Source organism: Betta splendens, chromosome 13, assembly GCF_900634795.4.
Source record: "Betta splendens chromosome 13, fBetSpl5.4, whole genome shotgun sequence".
Taxonomy (NCBI): domain Eukaryota; kingdom Metazoa; phylum Chordata; class Actinopteri; order Anabantiformes; family Osphronemidae; genus Betta; species Betta splendens.
The window spans coordinates 10,081,696-10,105,012 of NC_040893.2; the positions used below are offsets into that span (position 1 = coordinate 10,081,696).

At 43.4% G+C, this 23,317-nt stretch overlaps 1 protein-coding gene and 1 long non-coding RNA gene across 18 annotated transcripts in view; one reads left to right on the forward strand and one right to left on the reverse strand.

Moving 5' to 3' along the window:
• The window catches only part of LOC114868382 (uncharacterized), a 129,734-nt gene that overhangs the window by 55,704 nt on the left and 50,713 nt on the right, over positions 1–23,317 (reverse strand). The window contains exon 3 of one of the 6 annotated variants that reach the window (XR_008696389.1): positions 8,799–9,541. The exons of 4 other annotated variants lie outside the window; for them this stretch is intronic. This is a non-coding gene — a long non-coding RNA (uncharacterized LOC114868382). Of the gene's footprint in view, positions 1–8,798; positions 9,878–23,317 lie in introns of those variants that run through there. One more of the 6 variants, XR_005898518.2, reaches the window with a different exon arrangement.
• The window catches only part of zgc:172282 (leucine-rich repeat and fibronectin type III domain-containing protein 1-like protein), a 107,288-nt gene that overhangs the window by 44,945 nt on the left and 39,026 nt on the right, over positions 1–23,317 (forward strand). For 7 of the 12 annotated variants that reach the window (XM_055513760.1, XM_055513762.1, XM_055513759.1 and 4 more), the window contains 7 exons: positions 2,486–2,589; positions 17,338–17,553; positions 18,341–18,492; positions 18,633–18,886; positions 19,370–19,613; positions 19,737–19,894; positions 20,814–21,191. In XM_055513760.1, coding sequence (XP_055369735.1) covers positions 17,349–17,553; positions 18,341–18,492; positions 18,633–18,886; positions 19,370–19,613; positions 19,737–19,894; positions 20,814–21,191 — 1,391 coding nt within the window. In that variant the 5' untranslated portion in view covers positions 2,486–2,589; positions 17,338–17,348. Of the gene's footprint in view, positions 1–1,794; positions 1,886–2,485; positions 2,590–17,337; positions 17,554–18,340; positions 18,493–18,632; positions 18,887–19,369; positions 19,614–19,736; positions 19,895–20,813; positions 21,192–23,317 lie in introns of all 12 variants that reach the window. The other 5 variants (XM_055513768.1, XM_055513767.1, XM_055513766.1 and 2 more) reach the window with 2 other exon arrangements.

Below are 23,317 nucleotides of genomic sequence, written 5' to 3' on the forward strand. Positions count from 1 at the left end.
TTCACAGGTCTCAACTTCTTTCAGAAAGCTGTTACAGGACAAAGAGGCAGCGCAACACACAATTCATGAAGCCCAACATATTTCTGCAATATAGTGCTGCATCAAATTTAATAAATGACAGTATTCTCAGTTAATGAAAGGATACTCTGATGGATATGCTGTGGAAAAGAATAGACAGCAACAGGAGGCGAGGATAAAATGTATGTAAGAAAAGCAACTAAAAAAAAGGTTCAAGTGTGTACGCGCGTGTGTGTGTGTGCGTGTGTGGTATTCCCTGTTTATTTGAATCATTTCAACCTCTGACGGTACCTTCTTCACATTACTCTTTGTTTCTTCTATCAATTTTATGTTCAAAGCTGAAACTCAGGGACACTGTCAGAACCACCACACACACACACACACACACACACACACACACACACACACACACACACACACACACACACACACACACACACACACACACACACACACACACACACACACACACACACACACACACCTTTCCTGCTTTTTACACCCTCTTCCATTCCTCTTCACAGACAAGTCATTTTACCACAGTCTAACAGAGCTGGGTGGAAAGGACAGATGCTAAGTATAGAGAATCTGAGCAGAATACCAACAAGGTTCACCATCACGCGCTACAGCTGAGCAGCGTCACGGTTCAAAGGACGCTGCTCTGTTTCGAACGAGTTCAAAGACGAGTTTAGGATCTGATTTAGAAAAAATGAAAAAAAAATCGATCTTAGGCAGCTTCATTTTTTGAGTTTAATTGACTACAGTTTAAAAACACCACCCAGATTTCACTGTGCTAGTCACCAGTGTTACATTAATTAGTGTAGCCCTGCTTACAAAGTGAATCAATAATAGAATAGCTCGGAGATAAGTTTTTATTAGGCTATAGAGGTAATATCTCTGATAAAGGAGAGGTACTGTTCAAACTCTTTTTTTCCTTAATGAACATTTAATCAGGCTGCAGCCTTAAAGAGGCATCAGCATTTATTATCCATATTAGTCAGCACTGAGTTTGGTTTGGTGAGCACAGTCCAATATGTGCTGGGATTTAAAGCAGACTACTAAAACTAAACTGTGTTTTAATGGGTCAGACAAGTACATGGGCCTAATTCTACCGTACAGTGTAGGTGTGTACTGAGGCAACTAGACACAGATTGTTGAACAATTTCTGTGTTTTTTACATTTTCTGACAATAAACCGCTGATGTCAGATGCAATCAAACGCAATTAAAAGTTAATCTCCACGTTTCTGGAGCGCTTCATGACTGATTATGCACAGCAACTGCCACGAACACGGGGTGTGTGTGGGGCGGAGGGGGTGGGGGGATGATCCACTCCTGATCAAGAGCGAGAGGAGGAGGCAAATGAAACAACTGAAGAGCATAATTTAGCAATTCATTGGGCACAACATTTTTCTTCCATTAATTAGAATGTGGAGATGAATTGAGTAATTGCAGGTTATAAATTACAAATACAAGGTAACAAATTATTTCTTTGCGATTACAAATGATTCCTTTCTTCCCCTAAGGCTTAGCAGACATAATAGATAGTTTAATTACTGATGGGATTTTTCAGCAATTAAAAAAATCGACATATACTGTAAAACGTTAGGAGCATGGTGGTTTATAAAAGCAAAGGCTTTTATAAACTGCATAAATGCAGTAAGTCACTGAAGCCTGCAGCATTTATGACATTGGATATTAGGAAAGTTTTGAAAGTAAAACCTGCAATTAACAATATTCAGTGACTGCTATGAGCGATGTGTTTACTGTGTTTTTAGAGGAGCCTTGTGCCATGCGCCACACTGTGTACAGTCAAGTGCTCATTAAGACGAGTCGTGAAGCAGACCACCTTCCTATTCCCATCTCCAGGTAACCTGTGGACTGATATTGTAGCCATATTGAGCATCTGCTAGATGATCAGCCGTCCAACTGTTTTGTCACATTGCGTTTTCCTCATCTTAGTGATGAGACGCCTTCGGGCATCTGACGAGACTAATGATTTTGTAATAACCTGCAGCTTGTTAGCTCAGATAGCCGGAAAACCGGCTGCCAGGATGTCTGCGCCGTGTTTGATGTGTCTTGGATGTGTGTCCGTGCTCTTGACTTGAAGCGCTAAAACAATTTGACAGCACTCGGAGCCACGTTGGATGAATTGTTAAAAAAAATGACATAGCTTCTGCATCAGCGGCCACATTTTGAAGGTGCCAGAAGTATTTCCAGTCGAGGCGTTGGGGGATTTATCTAATGCACTGACTTCTAGCTTTCTGCCTGCCATGAATGAAACTAAGGTCTTGATATCTTATTTGTAGAAAGCGCTCAATTCCAGGAACACTTAAAAAAATAATATGAGGGAAGAGAAGCAGTGACGGAGCCTAATTCCGTCAATGCTTAGATGTTTAGGCTTTGTAGTCAATACCAATCCTTAGCGCGTCACTAACCATCGTCGTCTTCCTCTGATGTCTTCCTCAGGTATTGGGATCCATCTCCCCGGACACGTCTGTGTTCTCGCTCCGTCTACCACCACCATTTAACTTCATGTTGAGTCTTAATAAATCGCAGAGCACCAGATAGAGGTAGGCGCCGTCTTTAACGCTGCTGCTTGTGATTTATAGGAGGGGAAACCTTGAAGGGTGTAAAATAGACTGTGGGGGGATTTGTGACACTGTTTTGATTTCAACTATTATTTTTCAATACATGCAAAATATATATAAACACTTACTGCCAATTAAATATAATGCAACTCTGGCGACCCACTGGGAAATTAGACAAGTGCATTACGCTTTTATTCATGTCATTAAAATTGCATTCATGCACACAGAACACACCTTCCTTATACCAACTACAGATCCATTATTTAAGGGACAACATTTTTGTCTTTGTCGTCTCGTGAAACTTGGTCATGCATTTATAGTAAGAATAACTCAACTGGAGTGTGTCACATGTTTTATTAAAGTGTATCACATATGCATGTGTCTGTGAGAGGAGGGAGGGGGAATTATACATGCTCCCCATCTACCTGCAGCTCAGTGAGATAAGGTTGAGGGCAGCTACTCACATCTGAATATAAATATGTTAAATGTGTGGACAGGACGTGTTTGGGCTGTAAAATCTAAAGGAGGAGTTAACTGCATAGGATCTGCATGTTACAGTACTGTACCTGTGAAGCGACTGGATCATACCAGCTGTGGATACAGTACAGTATGTTTGCACAGGAGTAGAAATGATTTAACCATTTAACCAAACATTTTCTTAGCGGGTTCCAACCCGCACCATCTAATGTGCATGAAGATAAACAGTGTCTAGTGTCTGCAAGAAAACAGAGCAGGTTTGACCCAAACATAGAAACTCTCCACTCTCACACAGAAAGGGTGGGGGGTGTTCTGCTCAAAAATGTTTGGTGAGCATGGTGTGTGTCAACAGGCTGCTGCCCAAAAAGTGCCCATGAAGGCAGGTCAGGTAATCTTGAAGCCTTCTGCCTGTTCTGGCACTGGTGGCCCAGCAGCATTTGGCGTCCTCATATCCCGCCTTCATAGTGGTAGCTTTGCCATTTGGGCAGTAGTTCTGTTGCTTAGCAGCTAGAAGGACTCAGGTCCTCCACATGTCTGGCTTCTCTATGGCTTCCTCCCACTGTCCACTGTGTGACCCAATCACAGCTGGGATGGGCTCCAGCACCCATGTGACTTTCTCAAGGACAAGCGTTTAAGGTAATGGATGGGCAGTCAATCCCAAGAACAAAGGAATGTTCATGCAGCTCTGGTAGTGTTTATCAGAAATGTTGTGATCTATTGGTCGATTGTGCAGAAACGGTAAAAAAGCTGTTTGGGCCCCTGCATTTGGGGTGTGGTCTAAATGGGTGGGGTTCCACCCTATTCAATTCTATTGTGTTGAGCCACTCACACCTGAAAGACCCGTACCAAGGTTGGTACATGTACTACCTTGGTGATGTGATGTTCTGCTACACAGACTCTAATACAGCACACAGCCGGTCTGTCTTACACATCACTGTAGAAGAGGTTTAAACCTCTTCTAGAGAGAGAGGTTGCAGAGTATCTTTTTTGCTTTACATGCAGCCTCCCTCCTCACATGCTTTTATTTTCTCCACCCAAAAGAAACAGCTGCCCTGAGCAGTTTATTAGACTAAGCTAAATAACTGAAACAAAACGGACACAATATTCTTTACTGCGTGTTTTTAACTAGGTCGAAGCGAAGTAGTCACAGCAACGGCCAAAAGGAACATTTTTCCACATACTGTAGGTGTGGTGTGAAGCAAGTAACTTGCATTAGTGACACTCAAGATCGCGTTCTTGAACTATTTAATATCCGTTACATTTGTCTGTTCCTATTTCTTCATTTGCTCGTGGAATGTTCATGGATTACGCATCTAAATCGAATAAAGTGTGTAGCGTGATATCAGATAACGCTCATCTTATCTGAGATTAGTTATCTCATAAATTGAAGGGGATTGATGTGAGAGAGTCTGAAGACGCGTGCGTTCGCAGGGCTCGGGGAGATTGGAAGAGGTCACGCTGATTCTTTCACTAGTGTGACTGTGTACATGTGTGGGAGGCTGGCTGTAAAGACGGTCCTTTGACAAATACTGTACATTTACACAAAATTCTAAAAGCATGTCCCTGAAACCTGGCTGTTCTGCTGATAGCTCAGTACAGTTGTGCTATTCTGCATTCAAATACACCTACTGAAGGAGCTGCAGTGTGTGGGGCCTTGCATGTCAACGTTGGGTTTGGAGGAAAAAAAGTATAATCAGACCTCAAGTGGGGTAAATGAGGAAGAGCAATTTCAGCTCATTGTGATTTTTATAGACGTTCAGCTGACATCAAGCTCTCGTAGCCGTTTGAGAACCTCTGTGCCTGCTTTCACATAACGAGGTGGATTAGATTCAGAGACTCCAGCCATGCATGCACTGTACACTCGGAGTTTGTGCGACTATCCTCTCTGAATCTCGGAATTCCAAATGATCCAAATGAGTCATCAAACCAACAAGCCACACATGATACACTTATGAACCAGACAGGGCAGAGGAGCACCACACATCTAGTGACAGGAGAAAAACAGAATCAAGTATTGTGCAAAACCTCTTTTAGGCTTAAACGTAAAAACATACTGTATGATGAGTTAAATACGAAACGTCCTTAACATCCACGAGAACAGGCTGCTTAAACTCTGAACTGAGCTCGGTCTCAGTGGAGATGTTCATTTAACAGACTGAATGAACAAACTGCACTCAATATATCTATTTAGCATAATGCTCTCAAACGGGTAATGAGGGGAGTGTGAGCATATATAAAGGCCACACTGTCATCTCCTTATGACTAGACTGCGTTTAGAAAAAAACGCATTCTATTGGTTTATGCTTTTCTGTAGTGCTAACATGCAAAACTAACTATTACCTAATATAAAATCCATTTTTAACAAGACAATTTCAGTTGTTTAGCGGCGAGGAGCTCAAGTGTTCCCAGCCATAAATAAAAGTCACGATTGTCAGTGAAACAATGTGGGGAGCAACAAGACTATGAATCTGTGGTTATTGTTTGTGGCGTTTCAGGGACATTGTTTGTCTGAGCTTTTTGAAACTCCTTCAAAGTTTGAAACCCATCAAAGTGTTTTAGTTAATGTGTTGATGTAGGACTTATCAAAGACGGTGCATGTCTGTACAATATTTACATAGGCACATTGCATATTCTTTGTTATTATATTTATAGACATATTAGTTATGTCTCGTATCCAATGCTGTCAAAACAACACAGTTGGTCTGATAATCAAAAGCACAAACTTTTGACAGTTTATGAAAAAACAGCTCAGAACAGAGCTGTCAACCCGCTTTCATCCTGTCTGAGTAAGCAGATGCTGGCAATTTGTGTTCATCACATATTTTAATGATATTATATGTTGCAGTAGGGGCTACTACCATTAGGGCCATCAGAGAATGCACATCATGCATCTTTGTTGCGTTGCTGATTCTCAAGTGTTGTGATTGTGACTATGGAGCACAATGTATTGTATAGCATTGGTTGGGACACACAGCTGTTAAAATAAAACTACTTCACATGCATTGTAGTTATTAGTGACATAGTGACCAACAACCCGTGCATAGAGATAGCCCAGTCTACTGACTGGGCTGCACTCATCCTCCTGTGCAAAGCGACTATATTGCACGTGTGCTGTCTCCTCCGCGCTGCCTTGTATCAGACCGTCCCTCCCTCGGATCCGCCGCTTTCCCTTCACAGGCTCTCAATCACGCCTTGTTTGTTTTCTGCGTCTGTACATACGGTACTCATGGGCTTTGAAAAAGACAAACATGCCAGCGCATACAGCACAGTATCACACCAAAGGTAAATAACTTAATAGATTTCCCACCCAGAGACCCCAGATAAATAGAGTCTAAATATTCCATTGGAGCTGAGAACCATGACAGGCATGTAATTCCCTAAGCTGCCTCTGAAAGCCATAATATTCATATTTCTCCATAGCAATAAAGCCATATTACCATATGAAGGCCATAGGATAATATTATTATCAGCTAGCTCTGTGTGTGCCTCTCCAGTGGCAGGGATCAGTTCAAAGCACAGCCCAGAGCATGAGTGCAAGAGTGTGCGTGTCTGTGTGTGTGTTTGCGTCTCTGCATGTGTGTGATCAGTTTCCCGAAGCAACAGCTGCACGCAGAGTTCCTGAATGGAGAAAGCTTCTCTGTGATGACTACCAAGTGGCAGCCATGTATCTCTAACCTCCTTTCTCCCCTCCTCTCCACGTACTTTCCCGTCCCTTATCTTTTGTGTTCTTCAGCCCTCGCCTCTTGTCCGTTATTGCATTGCAATCAGCTTCTTATTTCCCCTTGTATCTGTTGTCATCCCCGCGTAGTTCCACTCCCTTGGTTCTAATTCTCACATTCATTTCTCCTTTTTCCTGTAATATTATTACTCCCCGATCATTGAATCACAATCGCCGGCTGCTGCTCGGAGCAAAATGAGATGCATCTTTCACAGCTAAACCTGCATAAAACCTTGAATAACAGTAGTAAAAAAAAAAGAGCAGGGAAAGCCGGAAAAGAAGGCGGCAGCAAGGATGGAAAAAAGCAATAAGGTGGAAAAAATATTTCCAATTTAAAGAAAAGAGGAGAATGAAAAGTGATTAATGAACTATTAAGGAGCAGAAGCAGAACAGAGGGAAACAGGACGGGGTCTAAATTTAGTAGTGTTTCTGATTAGAAAATGTTTGATGTCAGAACCCCATTAGCTACAATAGTGAGTACTTTGAGAGGCTGTATAGAACCAGTGTGTGTGTGTGTGTGTGTGTGTGTGTGTGTGTGTGTGTGTGTGTGTGTGTGTGTGTGTGTGTGTGTGTGTGGATGAAAACCAGAAAACTTGAGATGAGAAGACTTTTAAATACACTTTGTTTGGGTCAATGCTTCTGTTTCACCTGCTGCACACGAAGCAGTGCTGCCGCCACTCACTGCTGCCTGCCCACACAACCCCTAACACGAAGAATGAAACGAGAGGACAACATCAGGATGCACATACTACAGCAGCGAGAGGCCGAGTCTACAAAGGGAGTCTTGATGCAGGCCCTCCACCAGCATGAAGGGTAGTAAACACACAGGTGGATTAGAAGAACTACACAAAAAAGGTACATGGAATCATGTGTGACTCAGTTTTAAATTTAATAAATAAATTAATTTTACGTTTAAAGGAAATATATTGAGCTTTATGTTGACTTTCACGGGCAGCCGGAAACATTCTGAAGGCTAGAAGTACACATGCAGGAGAAAAGGGAGCTTTGTGTTACAGTTATAAAAATAGAATTATTGATGTTCAGAGCTGGCAATTACATCACATAGCAGGGGTTAGAGTGACACGGAGGCTGTTAGTTCTCTTTTAGGGACGGAAAAAACACACACGTGGAGTGGCCGTTTACCTCCGTCAGGGCAGAAAGGTGAGAGTGATGTAGCAGAGATGGCCCCAATTAGGTTCCATGTGGAGAGAGACATGCGGTCTGGAAGGTGGCGAAGCCGAGATGGTGAGCGATGGCTGCCGGGATGGAGTTTGGTGTGTCGGGCCGCGGGAACAGGAAGATCCGTGTCAGCGCGTGTTTCGGTTAATGTTACAGTAAAGTCCAGGATGCGGTTAGTGTTACAACTGATCAGCCGCAATCGCCTCATTATCTACGGTTCCGACAAGGGGAGGACAGAGGGGGGGAAAGGAGATACGCGCAGGCGGTCAGAGGAAGAGGAGGGCACGACAAGGAGACGAGGGGCCCAAAGGAAGCGAATCAGAGACAGATGTGAAGGCGTCGTGTAACAGCGGGGCTTCTACTGTAGGTGAATGTCTGCAGCGAAGCCAACGCCGCCACGCACAAGCTGATGACGCTAACGCGCGGGAAGCGTTAGCTTAGCGGAGTATTTTTAACAGCAGCGTTTACTTTCTCCCACCGTGCAGCTGTCCCTGGGGGGGTTTAAGTGCAGATCTGTGGCAAGTAGGACTTTAATAAGGCAGTAAAAATAGGATGTTTACTTACATTTCATGCTGTAATCTGCATACGGCTGCATGCGAGCTGCTGCGTGTCCTCCCTGGAACGTGACTGCAGAAGGCCGGCACCAAACGGTGCGGTCAGCTGTGAAATTGTTAGCTTTACTTATTTTTGCAATACTTTTGTTACAAGTTGAGTGTTCTGTCGGTTTTTCAGTGGGAAATCCTTTTAGCGCCTTTATCACCTCCTTGAGGCTTCTTCCATTAATTGGCTTGTGTGCACATCGCCCAAAATAGTCCTCTTTTTCTTTTTTTTTTTTTTATGTTTCAAAGGCAAAAATGCAGTTCAAATTGTACGACTGTGTTGAGCTTTGCCAAGTCAAATAGTTCTAAACACACTATAATTGTCTGTCAAGTCATTACATGCATCTGTATTCAAGCTGTGCCAGGCCTGAATAAAGCCCTGGTTAAAGAGGTGCCAGGTTGAATAATGCCAGTCGACCCCATGACACCAAGCTCAGACAGAGGTTTATTCACGGGGCACGGGGTTAAACGTCATGGGGAATACAGTCACAGGTGAATACTACAAAGCCCACTCACTGAAATCACAATCGCAGTACAGAATGAGTTCATTCTCTCCACCCTGCCTTACAGTGAAGTTCACGTGAAAATAACTTTTCAAAAGTGTGAAACATATTTGGAACAAGGTCATGGTGCTCGGAGCGCTACAGCACACCACCGCCTCTGAGGTTATAGCCGAGGCAGCTGCCGACCTGGCAAGGAGACAAATTAGCACTCGATTCCCATTGATTTCAGAAGGTGAACAGCACACACCTCATAGCCTATAATAGTGATCCCCACAAAGAAACGGTCTCCTCTGTCATCCTCCTCTACGGGAAGGTCAGGGTCGGCTGCAGAACAGCGCCACTGGAACCAACGGGGATTGGGTTTCCTGTCTGAGGACACTTTGGCGGGCAGGATGGTGGCGAGCACATGGGGCTTTACCCTTGTCCTCCGGCCGGAGACTGGTCGAAGTGTCTGACAACTAAATGTGGAACAGATCGTCACGCCTAAAGATCAAAAGTCTAATCAAAGATTTATGGTGTGTTTCTCCAGCATCCCAGAGAAGTTTAGTCCACAGTAGTGGTGTAGTTTACTGTACATCTGACAACACCGGCTGTTTCCTGCCACATGTCTACAGAAAAAAAAGTAAGAGAAGTCCTGGCAAACCTAAATCTGCTTCAATAAAACATTTATATTCAAATAAGATGTATACGTGTGATGATCACGTGTGATACATCAGCATGAGGCTCTTCAACAAGCTCAACGAGCACAGCATTCATCACTGGATGGAGGTAACTCAGTTGTCATGGTGATGAATCTGTTGACAAATAAAAGTTGTTTTATCATTTTCATCACTTTTATTTATATGTGTGAAAACCACACAAAAGCCCACTGAATCCTCCCTGATATGGGGTCATTCTTTAAAATTACCATTTCTAATAAAATTAAGGACACATTTCCATGCGGGGTAATTAACTGGGTGATTACACAGATTAGACATTTACATTGTTTATTATCTATATCACAATGCATTTGGCATTTGGTGGTGCTTAAATCTGCCGCACGCTGTTCTTAGCTTTGCTGTAAAACGCTAATTTCCCTTGTAAAGAGAATAGAAGGCAGCATTGCTGTCAGCTACTGCAGCGCTTCACAGACGCTGCAGTGATTGAGAGGTTGCTGAAACACGTTTTATTTTAATCCCATTACTCCTTCTCTGAGTTTTTCATTAAGGCTTGAAATGTCCCTGCCCTTTATAAAAACAGATATTAGTTTTGGCACGACGAGAAAGCAAAAAATTTGAAAAGAAATATAAACAGCTTCCACCCATGCGACGTGTGACTCCGGAGACGTTTTTTGCACACACTTTGTTTGAGGAGAGCTAAAAACAGACAAATGGACAAATTCAGTTAATTAAAACTTTGCGCAATGGGCCCATGATGAAAGAAATAGTTTTTAGCAGAGCACGTGTGAATAAAAGCAGCTCGATGTGTCCATTTGAATGCTAAAACTAAAATGATGGACCACTACGCTGTTAGTGCGCTATTTATGCATCACGAGCCCCCCCCCCACACACACACACCCACCCACCCTCTCTGACGGCAATACTCCAGATTCATTACTTGTGAGATCTCCAGACCAATCTTGCACTTTCTCACAGCCCCCATGCACACACTATCACTACCCCCCCCCCCCCCCCCCCCCCCCCACACACACACACACACTCTCTCTTCCCACCTCCTCACTGTTACCATCCATGTGTCATTGGCTGTTGCTAAGTTACAGGCCCCCACCAAGTTTTTTTGCAGCCAATAAAAGCTTTGCCTTTATCGGCGGTTTTGACAGATAACCCGTTCTGTAGGAGCACTTTGTTTTGCCTTTAGCTTCCTATACTTACAATGCTCCTACCTCGCCTCGCCGTGGTCTCCACCTGTCATCCATTCAGTTGCCTCCATGCCCTTCCATGTGTTTACTTCATTTCTGGTCGCGGCCTCGCTCATTATTTGCCGTCTTTCTTTCCCTCCATTCAAGAACATAATGAGATGTAATTATTGAGGAAGTGACATGGCGACAGTCAGAAAGCAGCAGACGAGGTGCAGCTCGTTTCACCGCCGCTTGGCGTTTTGTGGATGTGGAAGCAGAAACTGAACAAATTCACTAAACCGTGAAACGCTACGACATCAGACGGATTAGGCTGCAGCACAGGAGTACACACTTGCAGCACCGCACATGGGTGTGACACAAGCGCACGAGCACGCGCCTACTTAAACACATGCATGTCGCATTCAAGGGAACCAAGCGCGCGCGTGCCTGACTGTGTGTAATATGCAGCAGATGGATGATGCTGCTTTCGAGGTCCTTAATAACCTAGTGTTCACGCTAGGGTAGCCTCATACACACGTGTACTATATTCAAAAATAATAATAAGCGCCCACTGAGGACATGTGCACACAGAGATGAAAATGTTCATGCGTTTGCACTGATACAGTAAATTATACACGCGAGGCGCTCGGCAGTGATTCTGCAGACTGACAGGGTAATCCATCTCCATAGCGAAATGCAGTGTACTCTGGGAAAGTTGGCTGGACACAGAATTAGAGAGCGGCCAGAAACATGCGCGCACACACAAACAAACAGACACACACTGAAGGAATTGCTAGTACTAAGTTCACAAATCACCTTAGTGTGTTATTGTCATATTCAGCTGAATGATACAGACGCTCCATCTATGCTGGATTTTATTTCGAGTCTTGATTTCAGGTGCAAATCGCAATGCAAAAGTGGTCATTTGTGTGTACACAATACCTGGTTAAAAGTGCAACTGCAGTTATTACTGTTCTGTAATTTGAGCTGATTTTAAACGTGAATACACATAATCTGCCTTACATCGAGGCACCTGAATCCTTTGCACACAAGGGCACAATAATGGAGACACTCATCATTCATCATTTCTTCACATAAAACAACACTGAAACCAGCATTACAATACTTTTGCTCCAGGACTATTTAGTATCATTATATTGCTACAGTATATTCCAGTTTGTACCATCTAGCACGAAGCATGAGGAAATGGAACTAGTTTCTTAAAGTTCACAATGCATTGTGAGAAATGATCCCTATCACGTTCTCTAGAAGAAGAACATGTGGAACACTTTGTTCTCCATGGTACTTCCAAAAAGCTTTTGCCTTTTTAGATTGAGGAGCAACTGTAACAGGATACATTCAGTTTTTTGGCATAGGCATAGTTTTCCTTCCAGCCAATACACAGTGTGTCTTCTGTCTTATGCTGTTTCCTGTGATCATTTCGTGGCACTCTTTCCCCTTTCCAACGTCATTAGTGTGTGAGTATAACCCACGTAGTGGATTGTGTTAACTGCTGGATCTGACACTACGACAGCCCTGCTTGTTCTATAATTGCATTAGTTCAATTCTTAGAACTTATATTTGTCTAATATAATTCTAAAACCTTTGAACATCACTGTCTTTCAATATCCCATTATCCTGTGAGGGCATTGTTTATGCGAGGAAATAAAGGGGATTTATTTGGCTTCGGGTACTTTGATCACATCTCGTCCTTTCCGATTGTAGAGCGAAGGCTTAATCACAAGAAAGTCCACTTTAATCAAAAAGAGACTCCACCTCATTGCTTTTGTTGCAGACAGGATAAACAGCAGCATTGCGGCCCGCTATATTTACAATGAGCGCATTAGTAAAAACATGCCCTTGTTTCCATTGATTGGCTGTGAAACAGCGAAGAAGAAGGATCTCTCTTTAATCTTCACCGGTTGGGTCGATATGACCCGTAATGGAGACATTTTTCCCGTACCTGTGAGGTGTTTTCGAAGCATGTGTTGTTAATTACCGTCATCTTCACGACTCTTGGCGCCGCTTGCAGTTTTCCACTTCCTCCCCGCTACCTGTACCCCCATTCTGCAGCGATCGGAGCATTTTCCCCGCACACTTAGCAATGCAACATTCCAGTCCGCTGCAATATCTGCCCCAAACACATTGAAAAATACTATGCCTGCGAGCAGCTGATTGATTCGCAAATGCAAAGCGGAGATCGCACTGTCAAGCAAAACAAAGGGAATGTCAGTGCGTGTTTGTGCCTTACTCTGCAAAAACGCAGGAACACAAACATTTGTCACTGCTCAAGACTCCCCCAGTGTTGTTCCAACGCTTTTGACTTGACTCCCTGAAAATGAATATCAATGCAGAGCTATCCACTATAATTACAGCCAAATCATGCTTGACGGATTTTGTCTGCTACCTCTGACATCGAGACATAAAGAAACACTCTACCAAATTTTAATCATCTGACATTTGGCACAATGAAACGCCATGAGCCTGTGAATGGGATGCGTCTCCACATGTGTTCAGTGACACCTCTGTTGTTCCTGGATGCTAGCAATGTGGCATTCGGTGGGCGAATGTAATGCGCGGTTTCATTTACCATCTAAATCTGACGGTTCTGCTCTGCTTTTATTCTACATCCAGCAAACTTAAGAGCTTTGTTTAGACTGAGTCACTGGGCATCGTGTGCGGAAGCTGAAATCAAGAAGATGAAGATGTACTGTGTAGGAGCAACGTGGCAAATTGGAGAGTTTGGGGATTTTCTTCTTGGACTTTTAGGAATCACTGCACTTTATCATACACTACTGATTTATTACATGGTGATGACTCTATAAGCAGTGGTTCCTGCTCAGCTTCAGTCCCGTACCATGCCTTAAATGATGAGCTTTAGTCTTTCAAGTCAGGTTCAGTGGTTCCACCTCTGTTCTCAGTTTTATGGGCAAAATGTAGAGCAATAATAATAACATTTGTTTCACCAGGCAGAAACAGGCTTCTACATTATCGCCTTGTTGGGTTTACTAATCAGTTCCTATTCCTCAAGGTGTTGTCAAATGGTTTGTGTTGATTTTACACACGCAAACCCCTAATAGATTTGAACCTAATCCCAATGTAATCTATTAAAACAAACATAATCCCAAATAGCAGGGGTCGATCAAACCCAGTAAAGGCTCCAAAGGCTGTGAGTGATGACATTCTGCACTACAGACTTGCTGCTAATTAGTTCATGTGATTTGCAGGCGCCTGCGTGGCCAGCGACCACTAAGAGTCACACTAATTCCCAGGGAGCGTGAAGCACAGCTGACCACACTTATGGCAGCGACCATCTCCACTTCCTTTTACTGTGACATGATTTTCAATCTGTGGAGTAGCCATGGAAGTAGGTTAGAGGCAGGCTTCTCTACATGATTAGAAGATTCATGGTCAGATTGTAACCGAATGAGAATCTATTAAGCTCCATCCCAGACCAAAGACATCTCAGATGTTTTAGTCTATTAGACTGTGAGTGAAATCTTTACCAACAACAATAATTGTCCAATCTAACTGGTAACAGGAGCAGATACAGTAGGTTGGATCTGTTTTCCCATGTGCTATTAACTCCCCATAGCTGAATAAGCAGAGCAGTGAGAAATGGCGACTGATCACTATCATCCACACTGAATTACATGGAAACCCCATACATCTATAATTAAAAAGCCTCCAAAAACACGGAGCCTGGGAGAGTGGGAAATGTGAGTGAGGTGCATCTAAATGTTTAAAACAGCTATAATCCTGCAGACTTGTAATGTACCCATGCGAGCTAGATGAGTGGGTGCACGGAGTGAAGGACAAGTGCATTTAAAATCACAGTTGGTACCAATTTCAGCAACATAAACGCATTACAGTTACACCGCAATAAAGCCGTCACAAAACTAAGTGAGGCCGGGTGAGGGATGGATGATGGAGGGAAACATATACAGTAGAGTCAGCATGGGGAGCCTGAGAGGAGAGGAGATTAGGAAGGAGGCCTGGGAGATGAGTGATCATTAAAAACAACACTAAAACTACATACAGCAAAAATAAGAGAGGGGCCTAAGAGAGGAAGGGAGGGGATAGAGAATGAAAGGCAGGACGAGGGGGACAAGAAAAGGAGACGCTGGGGTGAAAGAAAATGCATTAGTTACACAAAATGATTGACAGCTACAGCAAATGATAGAGGTCCATGAAGGGCAGCTGTGGCATGACCATAAGAATGGGATATAAATGAAAATAAGACTGTAAAATTGATAGCAAATTATATTACACTGTTTGTGCAGCATGTGATGAATTTATGTGGACTTTAAAACAGAGGCTGTAGAGTGTGGAGGACTATACGGGCTCGATGCAGACGACAATGTTAGCACAGGCCCAGGGGGACGGCTGAGGGAATAATCAGACGTAATGGAGAAAAATATATAGCATTATGACAAGGGAGGAAAATGGAAAGCTGACGTGTGTCTGGGTGTGTACGTTATAGTAAGTCATTGCGTCTGCTCTGCGCCTTCCATCGTGGCAGGATGGCTAAAATTACAGCACATCTATTGTGACATTACAGGCTGGTCCATGTTTGTTTATGTGCATTCGACAGACTACCTGGAAATGTGAGATGCAGGAGCGGAGACGGAAGCGTAGTACAGCGGCCCCCCGCCGAGCACTGGTTCACCGCTATTGATTAGCCGGGTGGTCAAGCTGTGCGGCCTAAAACGCCGCTGTACATTGGTGCACACGTATCACACCATGAGCTCTGAGTCATTCAAAGGTGGAAACAGGCCACATGTGTCCCTGGGCTAGACACTAAGCTCTGCTGATACCGAAGGTCCTGTTGGATACAAACACTGCCATGCGACGAAATGGACAGTTAGCGTTTCTATCAGGAGGTGGATTCATTCAGTGGAAGTGCCTACTACAGTATATTACAACTGAAGCTTTAAGGTTCAGAAACAACATCGGCAAACTACAGTAAGGCAAACCTATGATATCATGATATTGCACCTGTGGAAATCATTGTATGGTCAGAGATCCTATAATACTGTAAGTAATATCATTCTGTATCCTGTACTTTTCAGATGTTGACTATACAGTAGCTTTACATGTAGATCAACAGCAGAGACACACAAGGCTAAATTTAGAGAAATGCAGCTGGGGTCTTTGTAAACCCACCAACTACATCATGTTGCCTCCACCTCCTAGAAGTGAATGAATGCAGCTTTTCAACCTTTCAGAAAATATGTTGCACCACAACATAAAGCAGAAACTATTCAAACCAGTGTAGGACTAGAAAATTATATAGGATATGTACTGTATATAATAACAAGGACTTCATGAGGAGGAAACTTAGTAAGTCTTAAAAAAATATAAATTATTACTTTGTCATTGCAAATACAGTATAAACATTCATTCTTGATGACATCATGGCAAACATGGCAAAATACACTGTAATTATCAGGATGACACTTTACGTGCGACTTTTGAATAACACATCAAAAAAAACAGACAGGTGTTGCTGGAATGAGCAATTCTGTCTGACAGGTTTTGGGGGGAAAAAAAGGTGTCGTTATGCTCAGTAAACCTGTTAATCCTTCCACATGTACTGTGCTGTACAAGAACTACACTACACATACATGGCTTGGGCTGATTCCAAGTCAGAACCAGATTCAAAATAGGCAGAGTTGGGGAGAAAAACGTAATTACAGTAAATAACAACTGGGAATCAATAAGGACGGGAATTGATAAACAACAACGGAGTCTCACTAGAAGTTCATTAAATCTGAATGAACCCCCGTCCCTCAGTAGCACCTCCAGCATCGGCCTCCTCCCAAAAACATCAAATGAGCCCAGTGCAGGAGAAAACACCCAGTGCACCACTAAAAAAACGCCAGTTCACAGTCCTCCCACCTGGCGATGGGGCTTGTTATGAGCTCTGTGTCATTTCGCTCCCTCTCCTCTCTGCTTCCTGACCTCATTGTGAAGTTAAAAGGCTTCTTTACAGGAAGTATAGTGCTCGCTGGCACTTTGGCAGCGGAATCACTGTTTGTCAGTTGTGTAAGGTGACAGGACTTTCCAGGAAATGTTCAACCGCGTTCTCCGACGGTGGCTGCGAGTAAAGTCAGCCTTTATGTTTGTCTTTGTGGGTGTTCAATTCATTATGGATTTACACTTATAGGCCATTTGATGCGTAGTCTCTGCTTCTGTGTCACTTTGCTGCACAGATGCCAAGTACTGTGAATGTACACACATAAAAAAAGAAATCCTCCCTCAGGGCTTCACATATTTATACTTACTGTAAATGCAGCGCCTGATTAAGTTTCTCTGCAGGTCAGATGACCGATCGTCGCCTTTTATCCAGTCCCACCATTAGTTAGTCGCCTCCGCTTAAATTCACTGCTCCTTTCCTTTCCCCTTGTCTCCCAGTTGCCCTTCCCATGTGGAGGATAATGGAACGGCTGTGGCTCTCTCTGCTGTTGCTGGCGGCAGCATGTAGGGGACAGCCGTGTCCGAAGCGCTGCATGTGCCAGAGCCTTTCCCCATCGCTCGCCATCCTCTGCTCCAAGACAGGCTTGCTCTTTGTTCCCGCCGCCATCGACCGACGCACTGTGGAGCTGCGGCTTCAAGAGAACTTCATCACAGGTACAGTAAAGTACCCGCCACCAGCTGCATTATATACAGTATGGCTTGAAGTGATGGATGCACTGCAAAAAAACTATGTTTCAATCCAAAGTACAGACGCTGGCTCACATCAGCTCTTTGGGTTGGTCTTCAAATGACTGTAAATAATATTCTGGGTCTGGTTATTTCTTTTCAGCTTTTATACTTTTTTAGTTTTTTTTAGTCTAGCAAAGCCAGGGACCATTCACCTCCCATTGGTAGCTGAGGGTCTTATTCATAGTTTGAAAACACTCATTTTATTAAAGACCTGGAGAGCTACTTTATTCATTTATTTTAATCCGGATTCCCATTAGCTTTCACCAAAGCAGCCACCTAGCCTTCGCAGGCCTGACATTCTCCTCCACGGTTCACCAAAAAAAAAACAAGACACGCGCTATAAAAAGTCTGCTTTCACAGGGTTCACAGACTATTGACAGTATCACACAGCTGTAGTTATTTGACTCACACTGTTCACATCCAAATCAATTTTAGTTTATCACCACTAAGTGCAACTCTTAAGGTTCCGCAACATACATTGGGCCATCAGGGTGATAAAGTACAGTATCTGGCTCCGCTGCCAAAAAGCAAATACAACAATTAATGAAAGAAAAGCTGCAATGTTGGGGTCTGGGATCTAGTTGGCAAAAGCTAAATAGACATGGCCTTTTCAATCTAAACACAGATTTGGATCATTTTATACAACAGCAGTGTAACCCCTCCAGATTGGTGCATGCGCTGTTCTTCCTTAACACTGTTTATTCAACCCTAGCTGTCCGAAGAAAGGACTTTGCCAACATGACCAGCCTGCTGCATCTGACCCTGTCCAGAAACACCATCAGCCAGATCCTCCCATCAGCCTTCAGCGACCTGCGGCGACTGAGAGCACTCCATCTAGACTCTAATAGGTTAACTGTAATTAAGGTAGGCTGGATGGATGCATGGGTGCCTCCATGGCTAAATGGTGGGGAAAGGAACCGATAAAGTGTGTTGGAGTGCTTTAAGCCATTTAACTCGACTTTAAGATGGGTGGTTATTCTCTCTTTTTCCTCTTTCACCACCAGGATGACCACTTCAAAGGTCTGACCAACCTCCGCCACCTTATCCTGGCCAATAACCAGCTCCACTCCATATCTCCTCATGCGTTTGATGACTTCCTATCCACACTAGAGGATCTAGACCTCAGTTACAACAACCTTGCGGAGGTGCCCTGGGACACAATCGGGCGCCTTACCAACGTCAACACCCTAAACATGGACCACAACCTCATAGAAAATGTTCCTCAAGGGGTTTTCACAAATCTACACAAATTAGCAAGGTACATAAAAAAAGAGTAGAGAAGAATGGAATGACTATCTATAGTATATATACATATGTGTCACAGCAAGAAAGACCTAGGTTCAAGTCCCAACTACTGTAGGTGCCTTTCTATGTTCTCCCTACATTTGCGTGGGTTCTGTCCAGGAACTCCAGCTTCCACCCACAACCTGAAGACATGCAGTCAGGTTAATTGGAAACCCTGCATTGCCTGTAGGTGTGCGTGTGAGTGGTTGTCTGCCTCTACTGTGTGTGTGGCCCTGCGACAGACTGGTGACTTCTCCGCCTCTCGCCCAATGACAGCTGGGATAGGCTCCAGCAGCCATACAGGGATGAGCAGCAAGAATAATGAATGGATAGATAATCGGATGCATCTGAATATATACAAAATGAATAGTCTTATAAATGATTGTTTTAATCTAGTAGTAATTTATTTTTACTGTCTTTTCTCCTGTTACAATCTCCACCCCCTGGTCTTCCACAGGCTAGATATGACGTCCAACAACTTGAAGAAAATTCCCCCAGACCCGCTGTTCTTGAGAATCCCAGTTTATGCCAGATCCAAAGGCTCGCCGCTCTCCTCTCTGGTGTTGAGCTTTGGAGGCAATCCACTACACTGCAACTGTGAACTGCTTTGGTTGAGGAGACTAACAAGAGAAGACGACCTGGAGACATGCGCCTCCCCGCCCGACCTCAGCGCCAAGTACTTCTGGACAATACCTGAAGAGGTGATGTTCTGCTTGGCTTTTGGCTTCTTTTTCTAAAAAAGAACTAAATAACAGCTTTGATTTTCAAGACACAATTTTAACAATGGCATTTGTTTGTGCGACCTAATCTATTCTGCCCTTTAGGAGTTTATTTGCGACCCACCGGTGCTGACACGCAAATCGCCTCATACTATGGCTATGGAGGGGCAGCCTGCCAGCCTAAAGTGCAAAGCCAACGGTGACCCAGAACCCGAGGTGCACTGGATCAGCCCAGAAGGAAGACTTATATCTAATGGCTCCAGGTATTAACACATTCTGATACTTAGTTTAATCTACAGTATTTCACTTTTATACCTGGGCTTACAGATGGCAGTCTTAAAACCCAGCCAAGTGTTCATTTAGCTAATTAGATACTTCCACTGAGAGCACTCTTCCGCATTAAAGGTGAAGCCTGGCAACCCAGTCGGCAGGTGCACGAGAAGAGTCGATTAAATGCATCCTCCTCTACGGCTGCTGCTCGGCGCCACAGAATGAACCAATGTGCACCTAAGTCAAAAAGACAGTGTGTCTGACATGATTTTTGTTTTGGCTGTTGTACCGAGATGTAGGCACATGACTCACGTGGGCCTGAAACAGGATTAGAAGGTAGTTTGTTTATGTTTTTTTAGGTCAGAATGTGAAATCCTCACCAATATCACCTTTCTCATACTTCCATCCGCTAACCTTGTTGGCACACTTGTCAGATGTGTGGGATTGTAGATGGGATTTGTCATATAGACCTACAGTAAAGCATCAGTTATAAAAAAGTTTATAATACATTGAATAAAATGTCTGAAATGTAAAACCCTCTGTTTCCATAAGATTTAAAAAAAGAACATTCACATTTGCACTTATCTACTTTTGGCACTATATTATTTATGAAGCCTAAGGTTTCATGACTCTCATACATGATACACAGTAATCTGACTCAGCACGTGAATGAATTTATGCAAAGAACTGATGATTAAATGGTGTCTGTCCTGCTTTGGAAGGTGGCTTGTGTGAAATGAGAAGTTATCTTCTGAATTTAAGCTTAAACAATAAATGTAAGGAGGGAAACTTAATCTAGTAAATTATACACTATAACTACAGTCCTACAGTACTTCAGTCCCAACATGCAGCAAAATTGAAATCTAAAATTTGAATTTAATAATTCATGATATGTCTTTCAATTTGTTTCAGGACTTTAGTTTTCCCCAATGGAAGCCTGGAAATCAATGTCACGTCCCTGAAGGATTCAGGAAACTTTACCTGCATTGCCTCCAATGCAGCGGGTGAATCCACAGGGAGGGTGGAGCTGGTGGTCACGCCGATGCCCCACCTGGCGAACAGCACAAGCCGGAGTCGAGACCAGTCCTCTGAACCCGCCCCCTCTGACATCCTAACCTCCAAGGTCGCATTGCCAAACAACGAGACGAGGGGGGCTGAGCGGAGGGTCTCATTGGTGGAGCTGACAGGAAACTCGGCCCTCATCAGATGGAGCAGTCAAACGCCTACAACTGGAGTCAGGATGTTCCAGGTCCAGTACAACAGCTCCGGGGACGACACACTAGTGTACAGGTCTGTCTAGCAACACCTCAACTTGATGAGTGTCCGTTGTGTTTAGTTAATTTATTTATTTATTCTTTAAAGCCTGTGTGTTTGTGTGGCTGTGGGAGCGGCTGTGTGTAATCGGCAGACATCCGCCGCCGCTGTGAGGATGAGAGCAAATGATATATTATACAAGTGGAGATTAGCCAGTCATCCAATCGTAAAAGTCTAATCAAGTGAAATGATAAAGACATCTGTAGTGGAACAGAACCATTGTAGGTTTTATTGAATGCCTGGGATCTTGGGCCAAGTGTAAAGCCTGGAGCTGTTTAACAAGTTGTAAGTTGGCTGTACGTTTGCTTCACTGCCGCTCTGCTGATTACAGTGTGTGGCTCTACTGATGGTATTTGCATAACTTTATATATTTTCTACTTTGTTTCGCTTGACTCTGACAATTCCTAAACCAGGCCGATAAGACTTCTGATTTGTGTGCACACCGTGGCTTTGAGAATGCAACAACCTGTCACCTCCGGTCTAAATAAAGCAGGGATGAATGTCCATAGAATTTAAAATGGATAGAAAGGAGCAGTTCAAGGTAGTATGGAAATTTTTCTTCATAGTGGTTTGATCACAGTTACAGAATTCTAATAGTGTTATCATTGAAATGAGCCTCATTTAATGCACAGAATAGAAAAGGACTGAAAGGTCATTTTGTGGTTAAACATACTAATCACAAAACTATTAACTGAAAACAGAACAAAAGCACAATTTCATGTATGTATTACAGAGAGCCTGCATGCGTTCGAGTTGTATTTTTTTCCAAGTCTTCGTAATTTTGGGGAAACATCCCAAACATAAAGCACTAGCAGAGACATTGGATAAGTCTACTGAGAAGCCTGGGAAAACCCTGTTTATATTTAGTTCTGTGAAGTTTTCGTATGTTGTGCAGTTGTCATAGCAACAGGCGGGAAAAATCTATATTCCGCTATGAGTGACAGGTGGCTTCAGTAATATCACAGATGAGAAGTGTGAAACCTCTTCATTCAATTTCTCAGAGGTGCAAATGAAATGGCCAAATATATCACTCTGTCACTCTGTGATTACAGAAGTTAATCAGAAATGTTTTCACTGGCCGACATAATGTTTCATTTTAGCTCACCGGTTGAACTGTCTCTCCGGGAGAAAAAAAAGAAAACAACAACCGGTAATGCGACACGTCAAATCCATCCACACTGACGGGAGAATCAGACAATTGCTCTTCATTTACGCAACGTTGACACTTGTGAGGAACAGAAATGGGATTCGCTACTGAAACGTGATTATTATGTTACCTCTGAGCTACAGAGGACACTTGTGTATTCAGACAGTTGAGCTAACTGTGGGAGACAAGCAGCTCCTTACAATTCTAAGCATGGCAACTGTTCTCCTGCGTAGCAACCGTCCGTCTGCATCTGCCAGCTCAAGGCTGGACGGAGTTAGTAGGTATAGTGGCCCTGCAGGTACAAAATGCACTCTTTACTAGTCAGGTGCTGCTGTGCACACGCCTCTGTTTGGGTTAATGTGAGTCTGAACTCCACAGTATCTAGCGCAGCGGACTGCCTGCATGTTTAAAGAACTGATTAAACCGGCATGTCGAATACAGACTAATGCAAAATATGTTGAGTCCACAGGCTCAAGACTTTGTAATTTGTGATCTTTAGATTTCAATTACCAAAACACTCTCTACACTACTTTTACATGTCTAATTCCTTTCTAGTGTATTTAAGTACACAGCAATATTTAGCATCAACACAATTAACTTCCTCATTCATATACTCTAGAATAGCCAAGCAGAACGGGCAACAAAACAGAGGATGACTGGCTGCAGCACGCAAGGACTGCTGGTTATTAAGCTCTGCATCGCTCTGCTCCATATTTACATCCCATAATAGTTCTCATCAAATGGAAATCTGCAATCGCGTAACAGGATGCAACAGCTCCATCCTGAGTAAAGGACAGAACGAGTTCTGAGTATGTGCATGAGTGTGAAGTCCCCCTCGCATGTGTTTCTTTAGTCAATATCCATTAGTGGGGTTGAGGCACAATGCTGTGAGGAGGGAAGAGGTGGCTGACGAGAGCACAGGAGTACGGAGGGAACAGGATGAGAGTCGGGAAAA